We start from the raw sequence: 15,370 nt of genomic DNA, 5'->3' as shown, positions 1-15,370 counted from the left end.
TTATTATTGCTAAGAAGACTAGAGTTAATTAAATACAGAGATGGTATATATCCCAGGTAACTTGAAATTATAGAAGACCTGACCAGTCTTGTGATTACTGTGAATGTAAAGGAGAGAAACAGGTTGTGAAAAACATGAAAAGAATCTATCTCTGAATAAACAAATATCTACTTGCATTCTTTAAACCAGCCTCAATAACTTACTCTAAAGCTAAAAGTATATAAATTTCAGTTATATAAGGAACATGGTCTAAGAGGATATTAAATACTGAGAATTTTATTTTAGGAACCAATAAAGTTATCGATATCAACTCTATTTGATTCATTTATTCAACAAAATTTGCAGAGTCTAATGCTTTTTTAAAAATTAGTTTTAAGACGCATGTTTGCCATATTTCAATATCTGTGAGATTGGGAATCATTTTATAGTCCTGAAATTGATGAAAGATGGCTTGTGCCAGGCTCTGGGAATACTGTGATGAATAAGGCTCAGCCTAGGCCTGCAGATTTTTACTGTTCAGTGGAAAGGCTTATAACTCAGGGAATAACAAAATAAATACTTTGGAAATGTAATTCTCACAACAGAGTAGAGAAGGAATCAGAGAAGGGGGAGATTGAAGGCAGAAAGACAAACTCCTTAGGAGGATATTGAATGCACTGCATGGAACAAAACAAAAACATTAAATATCTGAATTAGAGCAAAGACAGTGGACATGGAGGGAAGCGGATGTATCCCAGAGGTGTTTTGTAGTAGAAGAGACAGAATTTTGTGACTGATCCATAATAGCAAATGAGGAGGACTAATCAGAGGGGGTTGCCATGGGTCTGTACTGGCCTACCAGCTGGGTAGCGTATGTGAGATGAGGTTAGTGCTGGGGGGTGGGTGGCAAGGAGAGAATATGTGTTTGATTTTAGATGTCGTGTTACGCAGAATTCTGGCTCCAAAGATGATCCCCAATCACTGTTGTCTGTAGAAAGGTTGATTTCCTGGGGCTTTGCCAATGTGATTATGTTTGCCCATGTGATCAAGGTTAATGATCTTGAGATGGGCGAGATTCTACTGAACTAATGGTGGGTCCAGCGTAATCACAAGGATCCTTAAAAGTGGATACCCTTTCCTGGCTTTGGACAAAGGAGACGTGACTACAGAAGGAAGGTCAGAGAGATGTAGTATAGCTGACTTGAAGATGGAGGAATGGGCCATGAATCAAAAATGCGGGTGGCCTTTAGAAGCTGGGAAAGACAGGGAAAAGATGCTTTGATAAAACCTCTAGAAAGGAACACAGCCCTGTGGACACCTTGAATTTAGCTAATTGAGACCTGTTTCAGATTTCTCATAACTTTGTGATGTTTTAAGCCACTACATTTCTGGCAGTCGCTTATTATAGCAGCAGTAGAAAATGAATACACTTATAGAATCCCAAATGGAGATGGTAATGAATCGTTGAAAATGTAAGTCTAGAGCAGAGGAGCAATGCTAGGCTGGATCAACTCATTTTGGGTTTAATAAAACATGGTTGATAAATGAAATATTAAAAGTAGATGTGGATAGGGACACCTAAAGAAAGCATTTAGAATAAAGAAAGAAACAATTGAAGAGGGAACCCAGAAAGCCACAAATATTTCGAGGTCATTTATGGAAGAGGAGCCAGAGAAGGAGGCAAAGAGATCGGAGAGGGAAGTGGAGAGCCAGGTGGGTGGTTTCGTGAAACGAGGGGGCTGGTTGAGTGGTGGTTAGTCATGTCCAGTGTAGAAGGACCAGTATGATGGTAGCTGCAAAGAAGACTTTGAATTTGGCAACTTGGAAACTGATTACATTAGAGAGGGCAGGGGTAGTAGAGTGCTGGGGAAAGAAATATACTGCGATATGTTGAAGAAAAGAGGTGACAGAGAGAAGTGGGCCTGGAGTCAGACAGCCTGAGTTGGAATCCTGCCTGCTCAGAATTTTAGTTCTGTGACCTTGGGCGAGTCACTTAAGTTCTCTAAGTCTCAATTTCCTTTCATGGGTATTTAAGGGAGAAAAAACTGTGATTTTTATTCCGCATTCTCTTATGGATGGTACCCAGCAGTGGCTCAGTACTGACACAGAAGCCAAGATTCACTTAAAACTGAACAGTGAGTTGAGTGTAGCCCATGAGAACATGATTAATGGTAGCATATAATAGCCTCCCTTTGGTTCACGGGCACAGATCTGAGCTGTATTGTACCTTTTATTTAGCTTTTTGTTTATCCATGTCTGACGAGAATATACACAGTTATGAAATATATCAAATATAATTTCAGATTTATAAGCATGAACCAGAATTCGTTTCTGTGGCATACTTTTCCATAATATGCCGTTGGGTGGAATGAGGTAAGAGCTCCTGACAGTAAGTGAAACCCTCTTGCAGTTGATGGGAAGATAGGTTTCATTCTTGTCTTTTTTTTTTTTTTTTTTTTTGCGGTACGCGGGCCTCTCACCGCTGTGGCCTCTCCCCCTGCGGAGCACAGTCTCCGGACGTGCAGGCTCAGCGGCCATGGCTCACGGGCCCAGCCGCTCCGCGGCACGTGGGATCTTCCCAGACCGGGGCACGAACCCGCGTCCCCTGCATCGGCAGGCGGACTCCCAACCACTGCGCCACCAGGGAAGCCCTCATTCTTGTCTTTTTAAATGAAGTATAGCTGATTTATGTTGTGTTAATTTCTGCTGTACAGCAAAGTGATTCAGTTATACATATATATACATACTTTTTATATGCTTTTCCATTATGGTTTAGCACAGGATACAGTTCCCTGTGCTATACAGTAGGACCTTGTTGTTTATCCATTCTGTATATGATAGTTTGCATCTGCTAATCCCCAACTCCCACTCCATCCAACCCCCTCCCGCTTGGCAACCACAAGTCTGTTCTCTATGTCTGTGAGTGTGTTTCTGTTTCGTAGATAGGTTCATTTGTGTCATATTTTAGATTCCACGTGTGAGTGATATCATATGGTATTTGTCTTTCTCTTTCTGAATTACTTTACTTAATATGATCATCTCTAAGTCCATCCATGTTGCTGCAAATGGCATTCATTATTTTTCATGGCTGAGTAGTGTTCCATTGTGTATATGTACCACATCTTCTTCTTTTTTTTTTTTTTTTTTTTGCGGTACGCAGGCCTCTCGCTGTTGTGGCCTCTCCCATTGCGGAGCAACAGGCTCCAGACGCGCAGGCTCAGCGGCCATGGCTCACGGGCCTAGCCGCTCCGCGGCATGTGAGATCTTCTCGGACTGGGGCACGAACCCGTATCCCCTGCATCGGCAGGCGGACTCTCAACCGCCCTGCCACCAGGGAAGCCCCCACATCTTCTTTATCCATTCATCTGTCGATGGACACTTAGGTTGTTTCCATGTCTTGGCTATTGTGAATAGTGCTGCAGTGAACATAAGGGTGCATGTGTCTCTTTGAATCATAGTTTTGTTTGGGTATATATCCAGGAATGGGATTGCTGGATCATATGGCAGCTCTATTTTCAGTTTTTTGAGGAATCTCCATCCTGTTTTCCATAGGGGTGCACCAACTTACATTCCCACCAACAGTGTCAGAGGGTTGGTTCCCTTTTCTCCAGACTTTCTCCAGTATTTGTTATTTGTAGAGTTTTTAATGATGGCCCTTCTGACCAGTGAGAGGTGGTACCTCATTGTAGTTTTGATTTGCATTCCTCTAATAATTAGCAATGTTGAGCATCTTTTTATGTGCCAGTTGGCCATCTGTATGTCTTCTTTGGAGAAATGTCTGTTTACGTCTTCTGCCCATTATTTGATTGGGGTGTTTGTTGTTGTTGTTGTTTTTTGATACTGAGCCGTATGAGCCGTTTTTATATTTTGGAAATTAATCCCTTGTCAGTCGCATCATTTGCAAATATTTTCTCCCATTCTGTAGGTTGTTTTTTTGTTTTTCAGATTTCATCCTTAAAATGTCAAAATTTAAATATTAAGGAAACCCTCTGGTGATTGAGGGTGTCGTTACAAATCACTGAGTACTATATGATGCACTTTTAAAATTAAAAAGTTGGCTTTATTTTATCTGTTTTGCCCATAAAGACATTTATAAATACTGACCTCTTTGATTAACTACCATTTGTGTGAGGAAAAGAAAATTTCATTGCAGCCAATTAGAATTTGTAAGAAACTCAAGAATTCAATTATCCTTTGCTTCCGGTAATATTTCAGAATCTTGGACTCACTACATAATTTGTTGAATCCTGATCGTTAGCTTTACAGATTAGCAATCCCTAAGATATTGGGATGTATTATTCAATCATAAATACTTGTCAGACACCCAAATATAATTTAATCTGCTAGATATGTTTGCAAAATCAATTTGTGTAGCTACTTGCCAGTTTTATCTGAGGAAATGTTACACTTGGAATTTTGTTTGCCTTATATTTTCAAAGTGTCTCTTAAATCTCTCTCTACTGTGTTTTTTAATGAGATGCTATTTTTTTTTGCAAATTATCTAGGTTTCTGTAGATGCCGCCCATGGTTATAGCCCCCGAGCCATTGACATGAGCAATGTTACACTATCCAGAGATCTGCATGTAAGTACTTTTAAAAATATTCTGCAAATTTCATTTTTAAAAAGCATACTGTAACACTTCCTGCATGTATTTTACAGCATGAATTATTTGAATGTAGTGATCATATAGAAGGTCCATGGAGTTTATAGATTATGTACCCTAAGCTTTTAATGCTGTAAAAGTTGATAGAAGTTTTTCTAGGATAATATATTTTCTTTAAAGATCATATCTTTGTAAAAGTCCTAATATAATTAAATAGCTGTATGTGAGAAGAGACTAAATCAGTAGTTTATAATGCTCTGCTCAAGGATCACTTTAATTACTCATGAAAGAATGTATATTATAAGTTGTTTATCCAGGGAAACTGATGGCATTTTGCTTTCTCCACCATAGTTCTGTCTGTCTCCTTTGTCACTAAGGAACCTACTTTGAATTGCCTGATTTGAGTGAAAAGATAAAGTTTGTTTCCATGGAACATAAGTTAACAGGTCAATATAATGATCAGACAATGACATTGGCATTGTTAGTATTATTCCAAGAGATATAAGTATATAAAGATAAAAAAATCTATGGATTGTTAAATTGTTTGGCTTGCCCTTTGTCATTGCTCTGGTACGAATGTATTAACATGACATAGTAAACTTGAAAATCAAAAATGAAAGGAATCTTGGAGGTAATCTTGTCAAAACCCAAAGGCCACAGAGGCCAAGTCTCATCCAAGACCTCAGACTGACCTAGGTTGGGACAGACATGGATCTAGACTGCTTGTCTGATGCTCTCTGCATTCAGTGTTCATTCAGTAAGGTTTACATCATCTTTTAAAACTTTAGAAATTAAAATAAGAACTTGTAAATAAACATATTTTTAAAGTCCTTAGCTAGTTTGAAGTTTCATTATTAAATTAACAAAACATGTATCTTTAAACATTATAAAGAACAATGACCATTCCCATCACATCACCTCTGCTGGTTTGTAAATTCACAGATCATTAGAATCCTCTGAAATTCAGATTCTAAATAACAAAGCTGTGCTTAATTATCTTTTACATGTGTTTTAGCACTAAGACACTACGATTTATTAATTTAAAGTGTGTTTTGATATTACATATTGGAAGGCAAAGTTATCTTTTTTCTACTATCCTTTTATAGTATAACTTAGTTGTTAAATATTTTGTTCTTTTAAGGCTATGGCGGAAATGATGGCTGAAAACTACCATAATATTTGGGCAAAGAAAAAGAAACTGGAACTGGAGTCCAAAGGTAGTATTTTCTAAAAATCCTTATAAAAAAAACAGAGTTTGAGTACATGAACGTATGATAAGGATAAAATAGTCTTTTCAGCATAAGAGCTCATTACAACTTTATTTTATTAGAATGGTTCAAATATGGCTGTAATAGTTTCAAGGTGGAAATGCTATTTCCTGATTTCCTGATTGCTAGTGTATATTTCCTCATGTCTCAGAATTTTGGTGGCTCTCTCTTGCCCATTTTAGCATGTAGATAACTATATTTCTCATCCTAATACCCAAGGTGTTCTATTAGTTACGTAGACCTCCCTCACTGACTTCTATCCCCAACTTAAATATTTCTCTTATTTCATTCTATCTCCCATCTTCAGCCTCTTTGTTTTGTTCAGTCCAGTTATGTAATTGTCTCTTACATTCTTTTTTTCTAACATCTTTATTGGAGTATAATTGCTTTACATTGTTGTGTTAGTTTCTGCTGTATAACAAAGTGAATCAGCTATATGTATACATACATCCCCATATTCCCTCCCTCTTGCGTCTCTCTCCCACCCTCGTTATCCCACCCCTCTAGGTGGTCACAAAGCACTGGGCTGATCTCCCTGTGCCATGCAGCTGCTTCCCACTAGCTATCTATTTTACATTTGGTAGTGTATATATGTCAGTGCTACTCTCTCACTTTGTCCCAGCTTACAGTTTCCCCTCCCCATGTCCTCAAGTCCATTCTCTACGTCTGTGTCTTTATTCCTGTCCTTCCCCTAGATTCTTCAGAACCATTTTTTTTAGATTCCATATATATGTGTTAGCATATGGCATTTGTTTTTCTTTTTCTGTCTTTTCATCTTGTTTATGGTTTCCTTTGCTGTGCAAAAGCTTTGAAGTTTCATTAGGTCCCATTTGTTTATTTTTGCTTTTATTTCCATTTTTGTAGGAGGTGGGTCCAAAAGGATCTTGCTGTGATTTATGTCATAGAGTGTTCTGCTCTGTTTTCCTCTAAGACTTTTATACTGCCTGGCCCTACATTTAGGTCTTTAATCCATTTTGAGTTTATTTTTGTGTACGGTATTAGGGAATGTTCTAATTTCATTCTTTTACATGTAGCTGTCCAGTTTTCCCAGCACCATTTATTGAAGAGGTGTCTTTTCTCCACTGTATGCTCTTGCCTCCATTATCAAAGATAAGGTGACCATGTGTGTGTGGGTTTATCTCTGGGTTTTCTATCGTGTTCCATTGATCTATATTTCTGTTTTTGTGCCAGTACCATACTGTCCTGATGACTATAGCTTTGTAATATAGTCTGAAATCAGGGAGCCTGATTTCTCCAGCTCCATTTTTCTTTCTCAAGATTGCTTTGGCTGTTCAGGGTCTTTTGTGTTTCCATACAAACTGTGAAATTTTTTGTTCTAGTTGTGTGGAAGATGCCATTGGTAGTTTGATAGGGATTGCATTGAATCTGTAGATTGCTTTGGGTAGAATAGTCATTTTCACATTGTTGATTCTTCCAATCCAGGAACATAGTATATCTCTCCATCTGTTTGTATCGTCTTTAATTTCTTTCGTCAGTGTCTTATAGTTTTCTGCATACAGGTCTTTTGTCTCTTAAGGTAGGATTATTCCTAGGTATTTTATTGTTTTTGTTGCAGTGGTAAATGGGAGTGTTTCCTTAATTTCTCTTTCAAATTTTTCATCACTAGCATATAGAAATGCAAGAGATTTCTGTGCATTAATTTTGTATCCTGCTACTCTGCATATTAATTGATTAGCTCTAGTAGTTTTCTGGTAGCATTCTTTAGAATTCTCTATGTATAGTATCATGTCATCTGCAAACAGTGACAGCTTTACCTCTTCTTTTCCTATTTGGATTCCTTTTATTTCCTTTTCTTCTCTGATTGCTGTGGCTAAAACTTCCAAAACTGTGTTGAATGAGAGTGGTGAGAGTGTCTTGTTCCTTGTCTTGTTCTGATCTTAGAGGAAATGGTTTCAGTTTTTCACCATTGAGAATGATGTTGGCTGTGGGTCTGTCATATATGGCATTTATTATGTGGAGGTAGGTTCCCTCTATGCCTACTTCCTGGAGAGTTTTTATCATAAATGGGTGTTGAATTTTGTCAAAAGCTTTTTGTGCATCTATTGAGATTATTATATGGTTTTTATCCTTAAGTTTGTTAATATGGTGTATCACATTGATTGATTTGCATATAGTGAAGAATCCTTCCATTCCTGGGATAAACCCCACTTGATGATGGTGTATGATTCTTTTAATGTGTTGTTGGATTCTCTTTGCTAGTATTTTGTTGAGGATTTTTACATCTGTGTTCATCAGAGACATTGGCCTGTAGTTTTCTTATTTTGTGACATCTTTGTCTGGTTTTGGTATCAGGGTGATGGTGGCCTCGTAGAATGAATTTGGGAGTGTTTCTCCCTCTGCTATATTTTGGAAGAGTTTGAGAAGGATAGGTGTTAGCTCTTCTCTAAATGTTTGATAGAATTCGCCTGTGAAGCCATCTTGCCCTGGGTTTTTGTTTTTTGGAAGATTTTTAATCACAGTTTCAATTTCAGTGCTTGTGATTGGTCTGTTTATATTTTCTATTTCTTCCCGGTTCAGTCTCAGAAGGTTGTGCTTTCCTAAGAATTTGTCCATTTCTTCCAGGTTGTCCATTTTACTGGCATAGAGTTGCTTGTAGTAGTCTCTTAGGATGCTTTGTATTTCTGTGGTCTCTGTTGTAACTTCTCCTTTTTCATTTCTAATTCTCTTGATTTGAGTCTTCTCCCTTTTTTTCTTGGTGGGTCTGACGAATGGTTTATCAGTTTTGTTTATCTTCTCATAGAACCAGCTTTCAGTTTTATTGATCTTTGCTGTTGTTTCCTTCATTTCTTTTTCATTTATTTCTGATCTGATCTTTATGACTTCTTTCCTTCTGCTAACTTTGGGTTTTTTTTGTTTTTCTTTCTCTAACTGCTTTAGGGGTAAGGTTAGGTTGTTTATTAGAGACTTTTCTTGTATCTTGAGGTAGGATTGTATTGCTATAAACTTCCCTCTTAGAACTGCTTTTGCTGCATCCCATAGGTTTTGGGTTATCTTGTTTTCATTGTCATTTGTTTCTAGGTATTTTTTGATTTCCTCTTTGATTTCTTCAGTGATCTCTTGATTTTTTAGTAGTGTATTATTTAGCTTCCATGTTTTTGTATTTTTACAGTTTTTTTTCCTGTAATTGATATCTAGTCTCAGAGCATTGTGGTTGGAAAAGATACTTGATATGATTTCAATTTTCTTAAATTTACCAAGGCTTGATTTGTGACCCAAGATTTGATATATCCCATAGAAAGTTGCATGAGCCCTTGAAAAGAAAGTGTATTCTATTGTTTTTGGCTGGAATGTCCTATATATATCAGTTAAGTCCATCTTGTTTAATGTATCATTTAAAGCTTGTGTTTCCTTATTTATTTTCATTTTGGATGATCTGTCCATTGGTGAAAGTGGGGTGTTAAAGTCCCCTACTATGATTGTGTTACTGTCGATTTCCCTTTGTATGGCTGTTAGCATTTGCCTTATGTATTGAGGTGCTCCCATGTTGGGTGCATAAATATTTACAATTGTTATATCTTTTTCTTGGATTGATCCCTTGATCATTATGTAGTGTCCTTCTTTGTCTCTTCTAATAGTCTTTATTTTAAAGTCTATTTTGTCTGATATGAGAACTGCTACTCCAGCTTTATTGTGATTTCCATTTGCATGGAGTATCTTTTTCCATTCCCTCCCTTTCAGCCTGTATGTGTCCCTAGGTCTGAAATGGGTCTCTTTTAGACAGCATATGTACAGGTCTTTTTTTTGTATCCATTCAGCCAGTCTTTGTCTTTTGGTTGGGACATTTAATCCATTTACATTTAAGGTAATTATTGATATGTATGTTCGTATTACCATATTCTGAATTGTTTGTGGTTTGTTATTGTAGGTCTTTTCCTTCTCTTGTGTTTTCTGTCTAGAGAAGTTCCTTTAGCATTTGTTGTAAAGCTGGTTTGGTGGTGCTGAATTCTCTTAACTTTTGCTTATCTGTAAAGGTTTTAACTTCTCTGTCGAGTCTGAATGAGATCCTTGCTGGGTAGAGTAATCTTGGCTGTAGGTTTTTCCCTTTCTTCACTTTAAATATGTCCTCCCACTCCCTTCTGTCTTGCAGGGTTTCTGCTGAAAGATCAGCTGTTAACCTTATGGGGATTCCCTTGAATGTTATTTGTTGCTTTTCCCTTGCTGCTTTTATTATGGTTTCTTTGTATTTAATTTTTGATAGTTTGATTAATATGTGTCTCAGCATGTTTCTCTTTGGGTTTATCCTGTATGGCACTCTCTGTGCTTCCTGGACTTTATTGACTATTTCCTTTCCCATGTTAGCGAAGTTTTTTACTATAATCTCTTCAAATATTTTCTCAGACTGTTTCTTTTTCTCTTCTTCTTCTGGGACCCCTATAAATCATATGTTGGTGTGTTTAATATTGTCCCAGAAGTCTCTGAGACTGTCCTCAATTCTTTTCATTCTTTTTCTTTATTCTGCTCCCTGGCAGTTATTTCCGCCATTTTATCTTCCAGCTTACTTATCTGTTCTTCTGCCTCAGCTATTCTGTTATTGATTCCTTCTAGAGTATTTTTAATTTCAGTAATTTGTTGTTCATCACCGTTTGTTTGCTCTTTAGTTCTTTTAGATCCTTGTTAAATGTTTCTTGTATTTTCTCCATTCTATTTCCGAGTTTTTGGATCATCTTTACTATCATTACTCTGAATTCTTTTTTAGGTAGGTTGCCTATTTTGTCTTCATTTATTTGGTCTTGTAGGTTTTTACCTTGCTCCTTTGTCTGTAACACATTTTTCTTTTCGTTTCCTTCTTTTTTTTTTTTTTGATGGGTGGTGCTGTATTCCTATCTTACTGGTTGTTTGGCCTGAGACATCCAGCACTGGAATTTGCAGGCAGTTAGATAGAGCTGGGTCTTGGTGCTGAGATGAGGACCTCTAGGAGGCCTCACTCTGATTGATATTCCCTGGAGTCTGAGGTTCTCTGTTAGTCCAGTGGTTTGGACTCAGAGTTCCCACCACAGGAGCTTGGGCCCGACCTCTGGCCTGGGAACCAAGATCCTGCAAACTTCATGGTGTGGTTAAAAAAAAAAAAAAACAGAAAAGGAAGAAAGAAAAAGAGTAGCAGTACAATATCAAAGAATAAAAAACAAAATAAAATTAGGAAGATAAAAAATATATTAGGAAAAATAAAACTATAATCGAAACAACTGCAGCCAGGTAAAATAAAACGACAACAGAAAAAAAACAGGTGGGGGGGTGGCAACACACCAAAAGGAGAGATCACTGACAAAGTATAAAGAATAAAATAGGGGCTTCCCTGGTGGCGCAGTGGTTGAGAGTCTGCCTGCCGATGCAGGGGACACGGGTTCGTGCCCCGGTCTGGGAAGATCCCACATGCTGTGGAGCGGCTGGGCCCGTGGCCCATGGCCGCTGAGCCTGTGCGTCCAGAGCCTGTGCTCTGCAACAGGAGAGGCCACAGCAGTGAGAGGCCCGCATACGGCAAAAACAAACAAACAAACAAAAAAAGAATAAAATAAAATTAGAAAAATAAAATATTTATTGGGAAAAAAATATATATAAAAGAATCAACAACAGTGAATCAACCAGGTAAAGCAGAACCCCAATCTGAAAGAGGAAAAAAACAAAAAAGCCTTGGCTATAGGGGTGGGGTTTAGGCGGTGGGTGGAACTTAGGCAGGGGTGGGGTTTTGGGTGGGCCGGGACCTCTGCTTAGGACCTGCACGGAAGTGGAGAGGCAGCATGTGGAAAGGAGAGTGTCTGGAGTGTGCACTTCCGGAGTTTGGAGGTAGGGCCCTGAGTGAGGGTGTGTGGGTGGAGTTCAGGGCCAGCACGTTGGAGGAGGTCTCAGAGGGGGTCTCTGAGTGCAGAGGTGGGGCCCTGGGTGGGGGTGTAGGTGTGGGGCTTGGGGTCTGTGGGCAAGAGGGAGGCTCCAAGGGCAGAGGATTAGGACCAGGAGCCCAGCACGTTCCCTGGTGCCTAAGTGGACAGGGAAAGCGCTGGCCCTGTTCCCCTCCATTCCTTTGTGCCCCTCCCCCACCGTCTCCCCCAGGGTCTCCCCCGTTGCCACTGGACCCCTAAGCGTGGGTGGGTCCTGCTGGGTGTAGGAACTCCTTCCCTCCCCCAGCCACCCTTCAGGGGTGCTGGTCCCGGAGGTCTGGTCTTTACTTTTGATCCACCTTCCCCACCTCCCACTCCCTCAGGACCCACGTGGCTGCAGGGGGCCTCGGTGGGCAGAGGATCAGGCTCAGGATCTCAGCAGGTTCCTGGGGGTCCAAGTGGGCAGGGGAAACCTGGCCACGCTCCCTTTTGATCCTCTGCCCTCCCAGTGGTTCACCAATTTCCCCCTTCGGGCCTGGGATCCCTTCCCCTCAGGGGCGCCAGTCCTGTCCGGCCGCCACTTCTCCTCCCCCTTCACTCCCCCCACACCCCGCATCCTGCCCGGTCACTGGGGGTTCCTCCCGTCCCCTCAGGTGTCCGCGGTCCCCCACCGGGGCCTGGTAGATGCCCTAGTTGTGCGGAGATGCGAATTCTGCATCTTCCTGGTATGCCCTCTTGACTCTGCCCCTCTTATATTCTTTCGCTTGCTCTTTTCTGCTGTTTTTGTTAAATACTAAAACAACCTAGTATTCTCTTAGTCATTTCTCAAATCTTTTCTTAGTTTATTGTGAAAATTATATTTCTTAATATAAATATATGATATTTGCATAAATTTTCTTCAGTTTAATGTATCTGATGATCTCTTTCATTGTTATTTATTCAGTATTAGCTGAATAAATCAGCAGCATTAGCTTTAGATTATACACATATTGTTTATAATGTGTGTGTGTGTGTGTGTTTTCTTTAGTTACTTCCTATGTGGGTCTCTTTCCCCCAATGAGAATATAGTTCAGGTTCAGGGCCACAATTTTGATTACTTTTGTCATCCTTATTGTACAGCTCTGGACACCAGGAAACTCTCTATTTCTTATTTATTGATACAGGTAAGAATAGAGAAGGAGATCATTTTGGGACGTGGAGATATTTCATAATCAAAGGAATAGCTGTGATATTGGAGGGTGGTACCAGGCACCAAGCACTAGGAAACGGAGTAAAACAAATTAGAATTGGGCATAGAAACAAACAAAAAGGATTCCATATACCAAAATTGCCTATTCAAGAATTTGGCTCAGGGCTAGACCTGTTTTTCTAGAAACATTCCATCAGTGTTTGTAAAATGAATGATCAGTTGTTTAGGTGGCTGATGGATGGATGGAAGGATGGATGGATGACTGAGTTACAGAGTCATAGAATTTTCACTTAGTGAGGTTATTGAAGGAGCATTGTCCACATAACTAGTTAACAAAATTACTATTTGTTCCATGAGCAAATTACATGAAAAAAATTCAGTTTTGTTTTCTAAGTGTGTTTCAATCACTATGGTTTGGTTACAACTAAAAGTAATAAGCAGCTATCTTAGTACTCACTTCTAATAAGTATGCTAGAAAATCATCATCCTTTAATTTCTGGGCCAGCCATTAGGTGTCCTACAGTCAGTGTTTTCTTTGAAGCACATCACTCATAAATGAGGCATCTGTATCTCTGCATCCAGCTTGTATTGGTCCAAATTCATACTGTGTAGGGGGGAGACAAGCACAGTTGCAGCAAAGGCTAAAAGGTGAGGTGGTGAAATTAGTATTCTTACCCCACGAAGGCTACCCTTTCAAAGGAGAAAGTGAGTTGTTTGGCCCTAAAACAGCAGGCCAATAGGAAAGGTATTGAAATATATAGCACTGGATCTTGGCTTTTAAGTTATTGGGGCTAGAGGAAGGAGAAATGATTCTTGGAACCAGAGAGGCTTGAGACTGTGGACAGTTTTAGGACAGAAACCACAGGTGTCTTTTCTCCAACGTGTTCCCTCTCCTGGAGACTTTGACAGCCAACTTGTGTTCTGACTACTCTGCTTCTGCTTCCAAGAAGATACGGGTGGGAGTCTGGGAGAGGCCTGTCACCTACTGCGTGTCTTAGTACCTATGGGGTGTGTGTGTGTGCGTGCGTGTGTGTGTGTGTGTGTGTGTGTGTGTGTGTGTGTGTGTGTGACAATAGGAAAGAGACAGAGAAACAGCAGGAGAGAAGAGAGAAGCCAGGAGTCAGGAATAAGGAAATGACTTGAAATAGCCATTTAGTCATTTAGACACTTGGACAACTAAGAGAGTCCGTGCCAAACCTGCCCACTTTTGTTTCAGCCCCATCCAGGGCTCAGGGCTCTTTTATCATCCCTACATCTATGTGCAGAAGATGAATCTGCTTTAGAAAAACCGGGAGAAAATTTCCTCTTTTGCTCACCCAGGTTGTCTGTTCCTCAGTGCCCTCCCAATCTACTTTAAGACGCTAGCAGAGTTTGGGGGAAATCAGGCGGTTTAAGGAGTATGTCATGAATAGAAAAAAGGAGTGAGAGTCCAAGAAATATTATCCAGGCTCCCCAATTAGTGAAAAATGTAAAGAACTAGCATTTCTTTTTATTCTTCTTTTCCCACTGCCACATATTTTGGGCTGCAATGATCTGTCACTAAGCCAAGGACAGTGCTGGTATCAAAACAATTTTGACCCTTTAGCATGAATGAGTACACAAGCCAGGCAGTACGTTTGAGGCAGAGTCCTAGGAATTCCTGCGTATTTATTCACCTCTCAGGCTTAGCTAGTTTCTTGACCTCCCTTCCACATAATATCTATACTCATGTTATAAATAGGCAAGGTCAAGGTAGTCACACTGCCATGAGCTAAGTGGCACAGCAAAGGACATCATTTCCAGTCTGTTGGCTGACTTCAAAGAACCCACCCTATTAGTTCTGAAGGGTTTTAGAGTCAGAGCGTACTTTGTGTTCTTAGGATTTTTAAAGTTTGGCTCTATTCTTTCTCTCTCTCTCTCTCCCTCTTTTCCTCTTCCCCACCCCGCTTACCCCCCACCCTTCCCAGAGTAACCTATTAGTGTCTGACCTCCCCCCACCCAGATCCTTGTGGAATACAAGTTAAGTTGCCAATTTTTCTAGGAATAAAGGACTACATGCAATAGTGGAATTTCTAAATAGGTTATGATCGCAGCATGATGAAATTAACTGTTTGCTTTATACATTTTTTCATAAAATATGCTTTTAAATTCTATCTGTGATTAGGCTAGAAGTCAAATTTGTTCTCAGTGGGCTAGTAGTTGATTCTATATCCTTCTTGCTGTCCACAAAATGTTTCCTAGTAGCACATGAGAATTGTATTCTACTGACAAGTGTATTATATTACATTAATAATTGTATCATACTGTAAAATTACTGATGGCTTCTTAATATGCTTCGTGTTAACGTGGTAGTTCCTGACTCTCCCTTTGCATTTGTGGTGCACAGTGTCACCTAATGGTCAGAAGGTTCAGTGCGTGATTGCATTTCTGTAGATGGCGCTCTCAGTCAAAGCAAGCTCTAGGAGAGCATGGCGTTTTCTCCTTTGTCTTTTTGTCTGCTTATTTCTTGTGTGGGAC

General features: G+C 39.6%; 1 protein-coding gene across 2 annotated transcripts in view; it reads left to right on the top strand.

Annotated features, from left to right (window-relative positions):
* The window catches only part of RYR2 (ryanodine receptor 2), a gene marked incomplete at both ends in the record, with an annotated part of 724,637 nt that overhangs the window by 549,536 nt on the left and 159,731 nt on the right, over window positions 1-15,370 (top strand). For both annotated transcript variants that reach the window (XM_079725493.1, XM_079725494.1), the window contains 2 exons: window positions 4,485-4,562; window positions 5,725-5,800. In XM_079725493.1, the coding sequence (XP_079581619.1) occupies window positions 4,485-4,562; window positions 5,725-5,800 (154 nt within the window). The remainder of the gene's footprint in view (window positions 1-4,484; window positions 4,563-5,724; window positions 5,801-15,370) is intronic.

The sequence above is a fragment of the Hyperoodon ampullatus genome (assembly GCF_949752795.1).
Source record: "Hyperoodon ampullatus genome assembly, chromosome: 1".
Lineage (NCBI taxonomy): Eukaryota > Metazoa > Chordata > Mammalia > Artiodactyla > Ziphiidae > Hyperoodon > Hyperoodon ampullatus.
The sequence above is the reverse complement of the archived record's forward strand: the minus strand, read 5'-3'. Positions and strand labels throughout refer to the sequence as shown.